This window comes from Uncinocarpus reesii, genomic scaffold, assembly GCF_000003515.1.
Source record: "Uncinocarpus reesii 1704 scaffold_5 genomic scaffold, whole genome shotgun sequence".
NCBI classification, from domain to species: domain Eukaryota; kingdom Fungi; phylum Ascomycota; class Eurotiomycetes; order Onygenales; family Onygenaceae; genus Uncinocarpus; species Uncinocarpus reesii.
The window spans coordinates 366,592-383,294 of NW_003052496.1; the positions used below are offsets into that span (position 1 = coordinate 366,592).

At 50.0% G+C, this 16,703-nt stretch overlaps 5 protein-coding genes across 5 annotated transcripts; 4 read left to right on the top strand and 1 right to left on the bottom strand.

Moving 5' to 3' along the window:
- Positions 1-317: 317 nt before the first annotated feature.
- UREG_07140 (uncharacterized protein) lies at positions 318-1,219 on the top strand (the record flags this gene model as incomplete). The annotated part of the gene is made up of 2 exons (XM_002582321.1): positions 318-413; positions 473-1,219. 2 exons carry the CDS (start codon positions 318-320, stop codon positions 1,217-1,219), a joined length of 843 nt encoding a protein of 280 aa, XP_002582367.1.
- Positions 1,220-1,491: 272 nt separating this feature from the next.
- UREG_07141 (histidine biosynthesis protein) lies at positions 1,492-4,218 on the bottom strand (the record flags this gene model as incomplete). Its single annotated transcript, XM_002582322.1, has 3 exons — positions 1,492-1,691; positions 1,751-3,268; positions 3,369-4,218. The coding sequence occupies 3 exons, from the start codon at positions 4,216-4,218 to the stop codon at positions 1,492-1,494; spliced, it is 2,568 nt and encodes an 855-aa protein (XP_002582368.1).
- Positions 4,219-5,000: 782 nt separating this feature from the next.
- On the top strand, positions 5,001-9,636 carry UREG_07142 (uncharacterized protein; the record flags this gene model as incomplete). The annotated part of the gene is made up of 2 exons (XM_002582323.1): positions 5,001-9,299; positions 9,559-9,636. 2 exons carry the CDS (start codon positions 5,001-5,003, stop codon positions 9,634-9,636), a joined length of 4,377 nt encoding a protein of 1,458 aa, XP_002582369.1.
- A 1,806-nt stretch (positions 9,637-11,442) lies between these two features.
- UREG_07143 (mannosyl-oligosaccharide 1,2-alpha-mannosidase) lies at positions 11,443-12,981 on the top strand (the record flags this gene model as incomplete). Its single annotated transcript, XM_002582324.1, has 6 exons — positions 11,443-11,575; positions 11,699-11,847; positions 11,909-12,028; positions 12,080-12,131; positions 12,181-12,433; positions 12,486-12,981. 6 exons carry the CDS (start codon positions 11,443-11,445, stop codon positions 12,979-12,981), a joined length of 1,203 nt encoding a protein of 400 aa, XP_002582370.1.
- A 749-nt stretch (positions 12,982-13,730) lies between these two features.
- UREG_07144 (uncharacterized protein) lies at positions 13,731-16,453 on the top strand (the record flags this gene model as incomplete). Its single annotated transcript, XM_002582325.1, has 3 exons — positions 13,731-14,638; positions 14,702-15,621; positions 15,681-16,453. 3 exons carry the CDS (start codon positions 13,731-13,733, stop codon positions 16,451-16,453), a joined length of 2,601 nt encoding a protein of 866 aa, XP_002582371.1.
- Positions 16,454-16,703: the final 250 nt, after the last annotated feature.

Below are 16,703 nucleotides of genomic sequence, written 5' to 3' on the forward strand. Positions count from 1 at the left end.
AGATGTGTAAATATGACTGTTTTAATGTCGTTCTTTAGAATAGGCCATAAGATTTGTGGTGCCTGGCGTGGTTGAAGATAATATCTGGTGACCAGATTGGACGAGTTGAAGTGGAGTTGAGTTGGGGAGCTTCAGAGTTCGAGAATTTTCAAGACCACCACAATCGATTCTGCCTTCAAATATCAACTACATGTGAACGACAGTCTGTCTCGCTTCCTCCACCTTGCAAAGGGAGATATATCATATTTACTCGTATATCTAGTCGTGATCCTACTGGATCCATTACCATTGGATACTCTGATACAGCCAGCTCCCACATGTCTTCTCTCCGCAACGCCGTCCAGCGACGGCAGCACCGCGAGCGGGCACAACCCACCGCCCGCGAAAAATGGGGCCTCCTAGAAAAGCACAAGGTAGAACGATACCCCCGTCCCCTCTAGAACACATCTTGTTAACAGTGCCATGCAACCAGGACTACTCTCTCCGCGCCGCCGACTACAACCTCAAAAAGGCCAAGCTCCAACGCCTGCGCGAAAAGGCCCGTGACCGCAACCCCGATGAATTCGCCTTTGGGATGATGTCCACGGGGTCTCGGGCCCAGGGACATCATGGCGCACGGGATGGTGCGCAGAATTCGTTGAGTATGGAGACGGTCAAGCTGCTGAAGACGCAGGATGCGGGATACTTGCGGGTGGTCGGAGAAAAGGTGCGGAGGCAGATGGAGCAGGTGGAGCAAGAGATTCGGCTACAGGATGGGTTGAAAGGTGCTCTGAGCAAAAACAAAGTCCGTGGGAGTCTGGCTGACCATGGGGACGAGGACGAGGACGAAGAGCTCGGGGGGATAAGAAAGGTCGGAAGTAAAGTTGTTTTCGTAGAGTCAGTGGAGGACCAAAAGGATGTTGTCGACGGAATCAGCGCGGGAGATGAAGATAACAACAGAAACGAGACTCTGGGCCGGGACCGGTCGTCTGCGCAGCGCAAATCCAAAAAACAGCTAGAAACAGAAGCACGGATGCGACGAGAGGTTCAAGCTGCGAAGAAACAAAAGAAGAGAGCCGCTGAATCGAGGCTAAAAAGGCTCGATGCGTTGAAAAAGCAGTATCGGGACATTGTCTCTGCTGAACAGGAACTGGATCTACAACGGGGGAAGATGGAAAACTCCGTCGGTGGTGTGAACAAATATGGCGTCAAATGGAAGGTCAGGGAGCGCAAACGATAATAGTCTACTTTCGTTTCCTTTGCTTTATGATATAATGATACCTCTTCTGCTTCTTGTCTGGGCTGCTCCGCGCTTTTCACTCTGGCGTGGTGTGCATAAAAGGATTCTAATAAATTCAGAAACGTTGAGCGATCTCTATAACAGCAATTATTCTCGAATGTACCTCGAAAGGCCACATGGTATGGTCTTCCCCATGTAAGGCAGAGATAACCCCGCTAAAAAATATATACAAGAAAAGGATTCGCAATATCTGCAACTTTTGAATAGCAGTACTAGGCCTTGTTTTGGTTGATGAAATCCATACGTATGCTGACAGCCCGGCGGTGGGCATCCAGACCCTCCACAGATGCTAACTGCATCACAGCCTCGGAAACATTCTGAAGCCCTTCAGCAGTAAGATTAGAGCTAGTGATGTGCTTCACGAATGACGCAAGGTTAACACCGGAGTATTGCTTTGCAAAGCCATATGTTGCTTTAAGAAATGTTAGTCAGAGAGTCGGGGTTGTAAATCGTCCTATGGGGGGGACTTACGTAGAGAATGATTTACTCCAGCAGAGTAGTCGCCGACACTCTCCGGAGTCCACTGGCCTATGAAGACACTGCCTGCATTTTCTACCATAGGGATCAAGTCTGCCGCATTCTGAACCTGGAGGATAAGATGCTCAGGGGCATATTCATTGCTTAGTGCAAGTGCCTCATTAATGTCTTTCACGACAAAGGTTACTGAGTGTTCTATAGAACCTCGCACAATGTCAACTCGAGGCAATTGACTTGCTTGCTGGTGCAGCTCGTCCTCGATAGCCGATAATTGCACATCGTTCAGGTCAACGGCAATCAAAATCACTTGAGAATCAACACCGTGCTCAGCTTGGCTGAGCAAGTCCGATGCAACAAATGCAGGATTTGCATGCTGGTCAGCAATGACCAGAACTTCGCTGGGCCCTGCAGGCATATCGATGCCCACGCCCGCCGAAGTGTCGTTTGAAACAAGCATTTTAGCAGCGGTCACAAACTGATTTCCTGGGCCAAGGATTTTGTCAACTTTGCTAACACTTTCAGTACCATACGCCATTGCAGCCACGGCTTGCGCGCCTCCTGCAAGCACAATGCTTTCAGCTTGAACCTTGTGCGCGATATAAACTATTTCGGGGGAGATACTACCGTCCGAACGGGGTGGGGATGCTAGCACAATCTTCTTACATCCAGCAACCATTGCAGGAACTCCTAGCATGAGGGCAGTAGAAGGTAAAACAGCCGTGCCGCCAGGAACATAAAGCCCAACTCTCTCGATAGGACGTGTAAAGCGGGAGCACACAACCCCCGGCATCGTTTCCACGCTCAGGGGCTTTTCTTCTTTTTGGGCTGCATGGAAACGTCGAATGTTCTCAAAGCTTATGTCAATGGCATTCCTCGTCTCGGGCGTAAGTTTCATCAGGTCTGCTGAAAAGGGAGCGCGGAGCACAGGAGAGCTGAGCGAGGTTGCTTTTTCAAACTTGTGCGTATATTTTAAAACTGCAGCATCTCCATTCTCTCGCACGTCCTGAATGATAGGCTTAACCAACCCCACGACAGCTTCATTCGACCTTTGCGACGGACGTTGCAGGGCATCTTTGATCTCCTTTTGTGAAGTCGAAGCCGTGATATACCGTTTCATTCGAATCTTTTGGTCCACATGTTGGATGGGCTCGCTTGATTTTGTAGATTCTGGCTGTTCTTGCGCTTCCACTGGAGCCGAAAGGCCAACTTTGGTAGCCCAGCCTGATTTCGCATCGCCCTTCCTTCTCGTTACTTTCAAACTTTTAAAATCAAGATTTCTTTCGACGTCTTCCAGAGTCACTCCCGCCGCGACGCATTTTGTGAGAGCGAAGTAGAGGAGGTCAGCTGCTTCGAAAGCAATGTGTTCCTTAGTCGATGCGTTGCATAGTTCCTCGGCTTCTTCCATAATCTTCGCATCCAACAATTTAGCATCATTGAATAGTCGCGACGTGTACGATCCCGATGGGGCGTCGTCCTTTCGAGCTTGTAAGGTCTTTTGAAGTCGGGCGAGTCCTGTGTATGAACCAAAGCAACTAGCGGTTCCTAAATGACAAAATCCTGATAGCAAAATCAGTATCACCTCACATTATGCATATTTCGGATCTGGACAGACCTCTGCCTTTCTGCCTAACTATAAAAATCAAGCAATCGCTATCGCAGTCGAGTCCAATTCGAACTAATTCTTGGATGTCTCCGCTGGATTGTCCTTTGTACCAGAGGCCGCGTTTTCGGCTCTGGTAGACCCCGGTGCCAGTCTTCAAGGCCTCAGAAATGCTCTTTTCGCTGCTCCATACAAGGCCCAAGGCCACTCCCCGCTCGTCTGTGACTATCGTCGCGTAGAGACCTGTGTTATTGTCCGGAACGGCACCGGTGACCAATAATTTAACAGCTGAGTTTTGTTCATCGCCAATGGTTAACGATGTAGAGGGGAATATGCTGATTACTCTTTCCTGTTCGTTCACGAGGAAATTGGTTTGCGTTGTCCCGTCCGTCGAAGAGCGGTAAACAGTTTTTACCAACGAATTGTCATCGAGCTCGGATAGAATAGCATCAATTGCAGGCGCCTCCGCACTGTGAACACTTATATCCCTTCTCTCCTTATTATCGGCGATCCAAGTTTTTAACTGGGCGACTTCGCTCGCAGATGAAACGGAAACGACCAATCGAGAGGAGGGAACAGCTTGTTCTTCAGACAAAGCTGTCAATTGGCCAAAAGTCACAAAGGCATTTGATGCCCCAGCGTTCAGTATATCTAGCACGTCACCCGCCGACCCGATACCGGTCGCATCGATACAGATCTCAAACGCAGCAAAGTTGGCTTTAATGAACGATAAGGCTTGGTCCAAGCTGGGGGACTTGAGAAGGACACAGCCAAAATACGAGATCTGCTTCAGTGTGAGACCATTGGACGAGGGGGAGGATATTGAATCCGCGTCCACAGATATAAGGAAGGGTAAAGACATCATGCAGCTTTGGTCCCTCAATCAAGCCAAAACCTGATGAGAATCCTAGTGCCCCAAGAGTTAAAAAGATCCGTAAAGCTTCAATCCCAAAGAATCTATAGCTCTCGAGGTGCCAATTGCTTCGAGCAAAAGAAAGAGACCTGTTCAACAGCCCGAGACTTTTTTCGAGTCATCCATCCAGGAAGAGGCGCCGGAACATTGTATTCCCGGTTGCCCCGCGGCAGCCCCTCCGGTATCGGAGCCACAAAAGTCCGATGGATCCTGGGCTGACTAATACGCCTGCTCTTTAGCGTGCGGGACGGGCCATCCCTAACCTCAACTCTCACTTGAAGACGGGCGGTGCAGCTGCAGCCAAGGCAACAAGGCTGGGAGAAGCCTGAGTACTTCGCCAACAGCCGTCTCCAAGTGCTTCATTGGGGCGTCCTTCCAACCCCGCCAACATGCAGCAGGAACAATACGAGATCTGGGGCTATGTACGGAGTAACGACGGAGGACATAAAACAAGCTGCGAACTTCTGAACAGCAAGTGGCATGGCGTCTCTGATCATGCCCCTGCATTGGGGCCCCACTCGTCAGGGTTTCTTGAGAGCTTGAGCGGTTCGCCTGTGAGGACGCGAAAAGAAAACAAAACGTGGCCGAGAATACTTGCTGAAGAGAAACGAGGGAGCAGCACAGAATCGAAGGCATTTCCGGGACTTCTAGCCTGGTTGCATTAAAAGACAATGTTAACTTGATACTTGCGACTCGTTCGTACTGCGGCGCTTTTCTGTTGCGCAATCGCCATGGCTAGCGAGTGGTGGGATAACTTCTCTAATAATCTTGCTACTGACCTCGCACCGCTGATTGCCTTGTTCGGAGAAGCGCCAACAAAACAGTATCTCAGCGAATGCCTGGATACCACGGACATAATCCTCTTCGCAATAGCACCCTTAGGTATTATCACTGCGATTATATCGGCCATACGGGTCTGCGGTACTGCTGCTCTACGCGCATTTATTGGGAGGGCACAAGAAGGAGGAGGCGCCGCAGAAGCAGAACTTTGCACATCTACCAGCCGTGAGGTTTGCGAACTTTACAATAACGGAGGTGTTGCTCGCGTTTTCGGCCGTCCGAAGTTGCTGGAAATAGTCCATGACAAACATGCAAGTGGTGAGGACTTTTATCGGCATTCCTCGAGACCCGCGACCGCCGGAATCTACCTGTTTAAAGACTATATTAAGCTTGATGGGCAAGAATGGAAAGAGCTTACAAAGACCCGGCTGCGTTTTAGGTCTGTTGAGGACGGCAAGCTTATCTCGTCATCAAAATCTGCGACCCCACAACTACGCTTTGCGCCAAACCCCAATCTCTCGTTAAACGTTGGGATAAAGCAACATAGAAAATCGGTGTTTGTGGTGGCAACAGTGATGGGTTTATTTATGCAATCCGCCGTCATCATCTGGGCTGGTATCGCGAGATATAGGCTTCAATTCGTCAAGGGTGACCTGCAAGACACTTATGCCGTGCCCATCGTCCTAATTGGGACCATCCTTCTCTGTGCTGGCATAGGGTGGTGTGCTTTACTGGTTGAGCGTAGTACTAGTGAACGCATTTTTGAAAGAGAGCGAGGCGGAGACCCCCGGTCGCAGCTCTACTGGGTGCAGCCAGGGACACAGTTTGTCGGTGACCAAGCATTCGATTCGTTTGCTTATACACACCCAAAAAATGAATTCTCCAGGTATATTACGTCCTGGAAAGAGAATCAGGAGGAATCCCGACTAGAGCTCTGGGCAGCTATTGCCTTATCGCTGGGTGGTTTCATCCTTCAATTCCTCGGCCTGAGGGCATGCCATTCTTCAGTTGCCGTGGCGCAGTTAGGCGTCACTATTCTGATGAGCTTGGCCCGTTCGATGCTTCGAACAGATCGCTTAAAAAAAGAGGAGATATTTCTAGCGGATCAGCCAGAGTTTTATGAAGGACATGAGCTCGATTGGTTATCGCTGAATATTGGTAACATCCATCAGCGGAAGCTCAACTGGCAAATTTCTTCTTCAAGGCGCCACCTCCCGACTCGAGACTCCGAAGAGAGATATGAGGACACTGCTCTGCGGAAGATGGTTATAGCTGACGAGAAGAAATGCGTTTTGACCGGCTTCCGACCAGACCATTCATTGCGGGCCAATTCGTCCCCCAAAACACCACTACGTACTGCTGCATTGGACCGGGGTGGAGACACCGCGGAAGATTACTGGTCTTCAGAGAAATGGCGCTTTGAGGCTCACCGCGACAGCAAGGAGTTGGGAAAGCAAGGGTCCCATTTGCCCTCTGACATCGCCAAAGTGTACTCATACAGATGTCGACTCTCCCACCTTACGTCGAACTGGGAAGAGCGACTGGTTTCTGTTCGTGACATCGCGTCATCATTAGCGAGAGCAATTGAGGCCACTACCAAGGTTCTCTTCACAAGTGATGTGGTGTTCAAGGAAGGGTGGGAAGAAGCATTCACATTATTTTGGCCTGTACCATGTGAAATGATAAGCATCACGGAATCGACGCCGCATAATGGGAAATCCAATCCCATATTGAATCCTGACATCGGCCTTAGAGCTACCCAGGGGACAGTGTATCTGTCGTTAAGACGCGGTTTGGACGTCGATGGTCGGGCAAAGGGCGAGTGGCGCGTGGATGATTCCGAGCTTGAGGCGGTACTTGGCCTCTGGCGATGGTCTCTCAAGGAAGCGGACAAAGATGTCGACCCAATCACGACGCCACGACGAATCCTCGGAGGAAAGATAGACTCCAGCGGCTCCAACGCGATTACAGATTTTGATCTCTGGCGCGAAGGGAAATCCGGGTTTAGTATTATGGAAACTCTTAATCCACCACGCGAGTCTTACGGGCGCCGTATATTCGGATGGCACAATGTCCCTGTTTCCAACGGAGCGGATATCACAGGAGATGTTACGGTCTTAGAGCTCCCGCTAACAACGAGATCCCTACCAACAATGTTTGCTCAGGAGCTTTATTCCCTATTTTTCGCGTCCATCCTCCAATCCATTGAGGATATCGGTGGCAAAACGGAGGTGAAGCAAAGCCAAAGTCTCTGCTTTACGAATTCTAACATTTCGCGAATCCAAGCATCCTTTACAGAAAGCGGGCTAGGCCCTATTGAAGATGCTTTCACATGCATAATGCCAGCAATTAGGAACCAGGGAAAACTGCCAACCGCAGTGGGAAATCTCCCTGCCGTCAGGTCAACCGCGGAATCTTACCTCGCCCAGGAGAATTGGGAAGAGGCAGAAAAGCTGTTGCGTTGGGCATCCCCACATATCCACGCACCAGATAATGGCAGTGAGGAAGGAATCGGATTGAGTAGCACGATAAACCAGCAGCGTTTGCTAACCCTGGATCTATGCGAATGCTACCGCAAGGCACTGACTAGCGCTACCGCACCGGATTTTGGTTGGAAGGGTATCGTCGAAATACTGCAAAACTCAACCAACGATGGACGTGATAAAATAACACTGGACACTGTGGGAGATCAATCCTCATATACACTTGCCCAAACCATTCGGTGCTATGCCCAGGCAGCACTACGAATCGCTCAGGATAACAATAACGAACAGGCTTCCAAAGAGCTAGCAGCAGGCATCCAGAGCAGCCTTGTCAATCCCGACCCCAAAACAGAAATTATGACTATAAAACCCGTGAAACCTGGTAAAACGATGTCTAAGTCAAACGACAAACAGGAGCGCTTGCTCTCCGAAGCCATTAAACGTGGCGATCTCAGGTCAGCCTTATATTATTTACATCGACCATCCGTGCTCGAAGAAAGAGACCCAATGAACCGCTCCGCACTCTCTCTGGCAGCTGGACGTGGCTGGTATATTGTTGTCAAAGACATGCTCAAACGTGGAGCGATTCTAGAGGAGAAAGACAAGAATGCTCGTAGCGCCATATCTTACGCCGCTGAAAACGGAGATCTCAACACTTTTGAGTACCTCTTGAACCAAGGCGCATTTTCGAATTTTCCGGATCATACGCGCCGCACACCGCTGTCATATGCTGCGCAGAATGGGCATACGGAGGTAGCGAGGCTGCTGCTGTACGATCTGCGCGTGGAAGCGGATCCAAGGGATGGTAAGGGACAAACTCCGTTGTTATATGCGGTGAAAAACGGGTCAAATGAGATTGTAAAGTTGCTGATGAAGAAGGGGGTGGACGTCAACCTCAAAGGCCAGCTTGGGCAGACACCATTGGCGATAGCAGTGGACAGTGAAAATGAACAATTAGTCGCAACGCTCTTGGCTAACGAGCGGGTTGACGTGGACATAAAAGATAGAAATGGCAATACACCTCTACTTCTCGCGGTTGTCAAAGGAAACGATAAGCTCGTTGAACTCATATTGACAAGGCAAGAGGTTGATATCAACACAAAAAATCAGCAAGGCATGACGCCTCTGACTTACGCAGCGGATGCTGGTTATGACAAAATCGTTTCCCTTCTACTCTCAAAGGGCAATATCAGAGTCAACCTCCAAAACAAGAACATAGAATCGCCCCTATTCTTGGCTGCAAGGAAAGGTCATGTACCAGTTGTTAGACAACTTCTGGCAAGGGATGATGTGGCGCTGGACCTCTTCAACAAAAACGTCCAAAGTCCACTTTCCGAAGCCGCGGCGGAGGGCCAGAGCGAAGCCGTCGCCCTACTTCTAAAACATGACTTTAAGACGGTGGACGAGTATGACATTAACGGACAATCTCCCCTCTCCCGAGCAGCAATGAACGGGCGCACTGACACCGTAGCCCAATTTCTCGCTATGGGCGACAAAGTGGATGTCAACTCGGGGGCCATTGCTGGCTGGACTCCGTTATGTTGGGCAGCGATCAAAGGCCACACTGACGTGGTTCAGCTCCTGCTCTCTGATAAACGAGTGATTGTTGATATGAGGGCCAACAATGGGCAGACGCCGCTGTCTATGGCGGCGGAGAAGGGGTTCGTTCGCTCCGTCGAGATACTCCTAGCAACGGAAGGAGTGGACCCGAACGCTAGCGACGGGGAGCAGATGACACCGGTGGCATGGGCAGCGAGAAGGGGGCATGTACGTGTTGTGGAGTTGTTATTAGAGCGGGGGGTCAATCTTGCTACGCGGGATGTGGATGGTCGGTCGCCGGCATGGTGGGCGAAGGAGAATAAGCATGAACGCATTCTTGAGATGTTGCTGGCAAAAGGCGCGGAGATATCTTGAAGCGTTGCCTATCAGGTATTTGGTTTGGACACAATTCCGTCACTTGATGCGTGAACAGGATATGGGTTCTTAACAGCTCTAATATGCCATCTTTTGTGCTGCTATTGAGTAGGGCCGCGAGCGTTCTATTTCATACGCCGAAATATCCGCATATCACAAGCTTGCTACACGATTTCAAAGAGTGGCCTGAGAGTCGCCTGGGGGGATAACTTCGTTGTATTTGCAAAGGCATTTCGCTTGTGAAAACAGCAGCTATTAAATCCCAAGAGGTCTGTCTAGGGACACCACATAATATCTAGGGACACCACATCTAACTCGGATATGGTTAGCGCCGTACATAGCCTTACATACAAATTACTACAAGCCTGTATGGGCAACACCATCTCACTCCCGCTGGCACCATGTTCAATTGACATTATCATTAACTTCCTCACCTTCCTCATCCTCAACTTGGGGCCTTTTGCTATATTGAGCAAACATGATAGGCTGAGCATTCCTACTCCCTACAAAGGGTCCATTAGGGCTACTGTACAAAGTACACTGACTGTATGCTGGGTGGGATCTGTCTTAGCCACCTCTAACACCTCTTACACCATTGCTGCCAGCAGGCACTCAACCAGAGGTCATGTTCCATTCACTCTGAAGCTGTCAGGTTGACTATTTGTCTCCTTGTTGCTGATGTTTATGTCTCTGTGGATGAATCTCCACTGATCCAAGTATGGTGACTGTGAGGTCAATTGAATATGACAGGAGTGACATTCAGTTGCTCATACAGGCCCATAGTAATTTGTATGTAAGGCTATGTACGGCGCTAACCATATCCGAGTTAGATGTGGTGTCCCGAGATATTATGTGGTGTCCCTAGACAGACCTAATCCCAAGCTGTTTCCTACCCTCATGCCAAACGCAGCGATTAGAAAGTGCTTCAATCTCACAGGAGCCATCACATTCTCTCCCTATCAAACATTCCAACATAAATTTAAAAATCAACTTACTCAAAGTGCAGACCAGTCAACCGACCACAAGGTGCGAAGTTGTCACATAAATGCGCTTTTTCTGTACGACATAAGCCGCTTGAATTCGCGCAAAAAAGTGAATACGGAAGGGGAATATTGGGAGCAAGAATCGGTAGAAGGGAATTGAAGCAGGCTTGCATTACTTTCTGAATGTTCAACCAATCAATCAATCTAGACTATTAAGGTGTACTGTGTACGGAGTAGTTGATATGAAGTACTACTCCGTACATGCGATGTTATTCACACTGACCCGGAGCCAACAGCTGCCTCGTCCCTAGTCACCCGCTGTCGCACGGTCCCTTAAACCCGGATATATGGGAAAAGCCAGCACCAAAGGACCAGATCATGCGTCTGTGCAACCCAGGCATTTTCTCCGAGTCATGATCATCGGAATGCAGGAGATTCCTACTGCGAATTGGCTCACGTGTCGCATACCATTTAGAGGGCGAGAGGGAATGATATGTCTGCATGACATCAAGAGGGGATCTTCAACATCCCATGGCGAAATGGCACCCGTCATTGGGAGAGTCTAAAACCAAACTCACAAGCTTCCTCTGGAGATCCTCAGGGGTTGTGGCAGGTCACGATTCGGCCATGTAGATCGTTCCGCCTCCGGGCCCACAGCCAGGCCATATCCAAACAACTTGGGCCCCTTGGAGCTTCTTCCACATCTGACCGGGTCTTGATGGTTGTTAAATAGCATAGAGTGCGATCAACGGGATTTGCTACGTGATGTCTGCCTCAGACATCTTCTCCGGGGTGTTGCATCTCTGCTCTGCTTCCTTTCCTCCCGACCAATGCTGGGCGCGTCTCCCCTCAATCTCGTTTGAGAGTTATTTGGCAGTTATCTTCAATTAATTGGGGTCAAATTTCGAAAATGAAGAGCTCCCCCATCCTCGTTGTATGCGCGGCGGCGCTGACGCTCATTCAATCCACCGTTTCCCTACCAACAATCGCCGAGCAGTCTCCAGGCAGGCAACATGCCCGTGAAACGACTGAAGAAAGAGCAAATGCGGTTAAGGACGCTTTCAAGTTTGCGTGGGAAGGCTATAGAAGATATGCGTTTCCAGATGATGAACTACATCCAGTGTCAAATACATCAGGAAACTCGCGGTATTACTCCTGTTGTATAACCTGGCAGATTAGTCAAATGCTTATGATTAAATAGAAACGGCTGGGGCGCATCTGCTGTTGATGCCCTCTCAACGGCAATCATTATGGAATTACCTGATATAGTGGAGCAAATCCTAGACCACATCGCTACAATCGATTATTCAAAGACAGATACCATGTGCAGTTTATTCGAAACCACCATTCGCTACCTGGGAGGCATGATATCAGCCTATGATCTATTGAAGGGTCCCAGTTCTCACCTCGTATCGGATGTATTTGAACCTAAATCAAACCATCATTGTGACTGAAGTGGTGCTAATTATATTCAATCAGCCTGCGAAGGTGGACGTGTTGCTGGAACAATCAAAAAACCTGGCTGACGTCCTGAAATTTGCGTTTGATACCAAGTCAGGCATCCCGGCAAATGGGTTGAACATCACGGCTCAAAAAACGGTGAGGCATTGTTTTACTTCGTAAGTCACATCCTGGCCTGACTATATATAGGATGGTGGTACCACCAACGGTATTGCCACAATAGGTACCCTAGTTCTGGAGTGTAAGTAAAGATTTAATAAACTGGTTAATCTCCCTTAACACGCATATAGGGACTCGCCTTTCGGACTTGACAAATAGCGCAGAATATGCCAAACTGGTACAAAGGGCGGAGTCACATCTGCTTAATCCGAAGCCCTCATCTGCTGAGCCCTTCCCTGGTCTGATCGGTCAAAACCTCGACATTAACACGGGGCTTTTTCAAGACGACTATGTTAGCTGGGGAGGAGGGTCGGACTCGTTTTATGAATATCTCATCAAGATGTACGTTTACGACCAGAAACGATTTGGAAAGTACAAAGATAGGTATGTTTTCGACTGGCCCGACCGGAAATATGTCCGTTAATGAGTTTCTCAGATGGGTTGCTGCTGCCGAATCCACCATGGAGCACCTTAAATCCTCCCCTTCTCACAGACCAGACTTGACGTTTGTGGCAACGTATTCCAGGGGGACATACAGTCTCCAATCTGGTCATTTGAACTGTTTTAACGGTGGTAACTTCCTCTTAGGCGGTCAGGTTCTCGGGCGGGGCGACTTCACAGACTTTGGGCTTAAGCTTGTGGATGGCTGTCAGGCAACGTATTCAGCGACCGCGACGAAAATAGGGCCTGAAGGGTTTGGCTGGGACCCCAAAAAGGTCCCAGAGAACCAACGGGACTTCTATAAGAAGGCTGGCTTTTATATCACGACCAGCTACTATAATCTTAGGCCGGAGGTCATCGAGAGCATTTACCATGCATATCGGATGACAAAGAATCGTAAAGTAAGCGAAGCTGATAGCTGCTTCTCAAACCTGAAGTCGTCTCACGTTTTTATCTGCAGTACCAACAATGGGCATGGGATGCCTTCGTAGCAATCAACGCGACGACGCGCACAGGCAGTGGCTTTACCGCCATTACGGATGTCAATGCTCCTGGCGGCGGCCGAAAATACGACAACCAAGAGAGCTTCCTCTTTGCAGAGGTCATGAAATATTCCTATCTCATTCATGCACCTGGTAGGGTCCTTCCCTGCGTTCCGACGGCCCCAAAATACATTTGGCTGACAGTTAATCAACAGAGGCAGAATGGCAGGTAGCCGGCCCGGGGCAGAGGAATAAGTTTGTGTTCAACACCGAAGCACATCCCGTAAAGGTGTTTTAGCGAAGGGAGGTGATTGTGAATCATTCTGGTCGTGAATGGGCGTCATTTGTGGGAAATGGGGAAGCAGTGGTTGACAGCTGGTCCGCGGGAGGGGGTTCTGCAGTTCTGTTCATCTTTGAACCAGCTATTCCATTAATCTGATCCTTGTATCATGCGTAGCGAGCTATCCGTTGTTGTTGCTGCATATCAATATGGCTCGACGTTGCTGAAAATCCGCGGCTGCGGTCCAGATCGCCGGATGCAGCCTAGCGCAGATCGGCAAAGCCAACTAGCCGACCGGCGCTTAGTCATGCAGCCGGCCCGGCTAAACGCGGCAAAAGCTGATAGGCTGCTGCGCAACGAAACGAAACGCCCGCGAATCGCAGCCGGAGCGTGCAGTCTGTGCCTCTGCAGGATAATAAGATCCACGAAAATGCGTCAAGGAAAGGGGGCCGCAATCTAGCCAGCCCTGACGACAAGCATGGAGAGACCACCATGGAGCAGAGCTTCCGGCAACCGCGAGTTCCTGCGAACGTACAAGGCCTGCATCTCGTGCCGGCAACGCAAGGCAAAATGCGAATTAGGCGGGAATCGAGAGCGCGGGATCCCACCCGGTCCGCCGTGCCTGAGATGCCGACGGGAGCAGCGGAATTGCCTGTTCAGCGAGGATCGCGCGTGGTCACGGAAGAAGAAGAGTAATTCTCACAGTCCCCCCCAGGCCCAGAATGCGCGCTTTGCGCCTCCCGGAATACCCGCTAACGGCGAAGAAGCCAATAATGTTATCAGCACCACATCGGCTGAGCAACAGTCTTCCCTCGCGGCGTCGCCACAAATACCCGGTTCGTCTCTCAGTATCGCGGGCACCCCGGGGAACGTCTCGCTACACGGGGCCCATAGTTCCGAAGTCGACGCATCTGGGAACGCTCCCGCTCCGCCGTCCATGCAGTATGAGACCACCGGGACGGCAAACACGCCGGCTAACATGAGCGCGAATAGCACATCACCGTTGACGTCGGGCATGCCGCGGGCGGCGGACCCTACATCGGAACACGGAGGTTCGAGCGGGCTGGCAAGTTCCGTGATGCGCACGGTGGTGTCGAGTGGGAATGATGCGCTGAACATTCTTTTTCAAGCTGCAGCGCAGGAACAAGGGAATAGTATGGGTGATTTGGCAACGAATGCGCGGGGGCCTTTGAGCCAGAGCGGCCAGCCCATGCAGCAGATGTATGAGACGCCGGGCTCAACGGCCTCACTGGGGATGGCGACGACTGTCTCAGAGCCCACGCACTTGTCTCCCGCGGAGCCCGATGTTATCGCAGTGTGGGATTCTTGCCGGTTTGTGAAGATGGGTTGGTTCTCATCGAGAGAGGCCGTGACGTACATTGATTTGTGAGTTCTTTCGGGTTTCCTTCCGGAGCTGACGTGACGGGCCGACTAACCATGTGTGTTTAGATTCTTTCGGAACATGGCGCCGCTGTCGCCGATACTGTCCAATTTCTACTCACACCATCGCAGCCACTACTGGCTAATTACGCAGGAACCCGTCCTTTGTTGCACGATCTTGATGATCTCATCCCGGTATCACACACTGCCGGGTGTCGGTGGGGCTTCGAGAGGATTTTTCATTCATCAACGATTGTGGCAGCATTGCCAGCATTTAATAATGCGAGTCATGCTTGGCCAGGAAAAGGGTTCGAAGGCGAAGACTCGAACGGTTGGCACCATTGAAGCTCTCCTTCTGATGTCTGAGTGGCATCCTCGATCCCTCCATTTCCCGCCTGAGAGTGATGGTTGGGACTCAGATCTGATGATGTCTCCAGAGCAACATCACGCAGTCACTCATCCGGATATGTCTGTCTCAGCACCGTGCCGGTGGCTTGAAGATGTAATTGAGCCGGCACGGCGATCTGATAGGATGTCGTGGATGCTCCTTGGCTCTGGTTTGACATTAGCCCATGAGCTTGGGATTTTCGATGCAGATGAGTCGCGAGCGCGGAGTATGATATCGAGTCCAGAAATGGAGGGTCAGGGCGTCGATATTAATCTTCGCCGGTACCGCATCCAACAATTACTCTATGTTTTCATAAATCAGCTAGCCTCACGACTTGGATGCATGTCGCTCATGCCACAGAGCCTGAACCATGCTGTTTTGGCCCCGTTATCGCAGCCTTCCCTACAGAGCGGCGATGAGTGGCATTCGTTTATGAATTCCTGGATCGAGCTCACAAAGCTCTCAAAATCCGTTACTGATACCTTCTTTCCCTCTGCATCTTTGACTCGGCAACAGTTCCATAGCGGGAGATACATTGGCCTTTTGGATCATTTTAGGCCGCTGCTTTCCCAGTGGCGGCAGAAACACTTGGATACAAGACGTGAGTTATCTCTAGATAACCCTTATATTATGACGATCAACGAAACTGATGCGCCATAGACTTATCTGCGCCATTCCGTGATATGATATTTATAGAATATCAATTCGCCCGGGTATATACAAATTCAATAGGGATGCAGGCAGTTGTAGAACGGCTACTTGCCGAATCGGATCCAGGCTCGGTTCTGGATGATGTCCGCCAAACGAACGTTGACGAAATCGACTATGAATTCATTCAAGAAGTTATAGATGGCTCATGCCATATCCTCCAAAAGGTGATCACGCTTGCAGAGACAGGCGCGCTGCGGTTTTCTCCTGTGAGAATTTTTCTCCGCGTGACGAGCTCTTCCATTTTCCTCCTCAAGGCGCTCAGTCTAGGCGTCCGCAACGCTAAACTTCAAGAGTCCCTCGAAATATTAAGTAGAAGTATTCAGGCGTTGCGTTCCAATTCGTTAGACGATATACATCTTGGATCTCGATATGCAACGCTACTCGAATCCCTTATTATTCGTCTTCGACGTAGCTTCGTCTTATCGAACAAAAAGGCTAGCCGAGGCACAACAAGGCCATCTTCTGTTCGGCCACCTTCTGACCCTCAAAATCCAAGCGGGCAGGCTGATTTAAGCCAGATGGCGGCGAACAATGGCTCGCAAATGGATGTTTCGAATCCCGTGTTTGATGATCAGATTCTATCCCTAAACGATATCAATGCCGATGATTGGCTTTCTCTGCCATTTGATCCGTCGATGGCGCCATTTGGGGATGGCGGGAACCAGATTTGGTCTGGGTTTGAGGGCTCAAATTTGAATTTTATATGGAATTTACCTTCTTGAACGGTCCCTGCTTTGGATACTAATATCAGGGTTATGACCTACTTCTTGAACCTAAGGAGATAGCGACATGCACTCGCCTCGAAAAACCAGGGAAGTGCCTGGGACCGCCCAGTTCTGAGATCGCCTCGAGCTCCTTCTAGCGTACTTCGCTAGCATTTCGATCGCAAACACGTTACAATAATGTTGGCTGAAAGGATATACCCTTTTTTCCCTAATATCTCCGGGGGGAAAAAGCTCTTCACCTAAATAT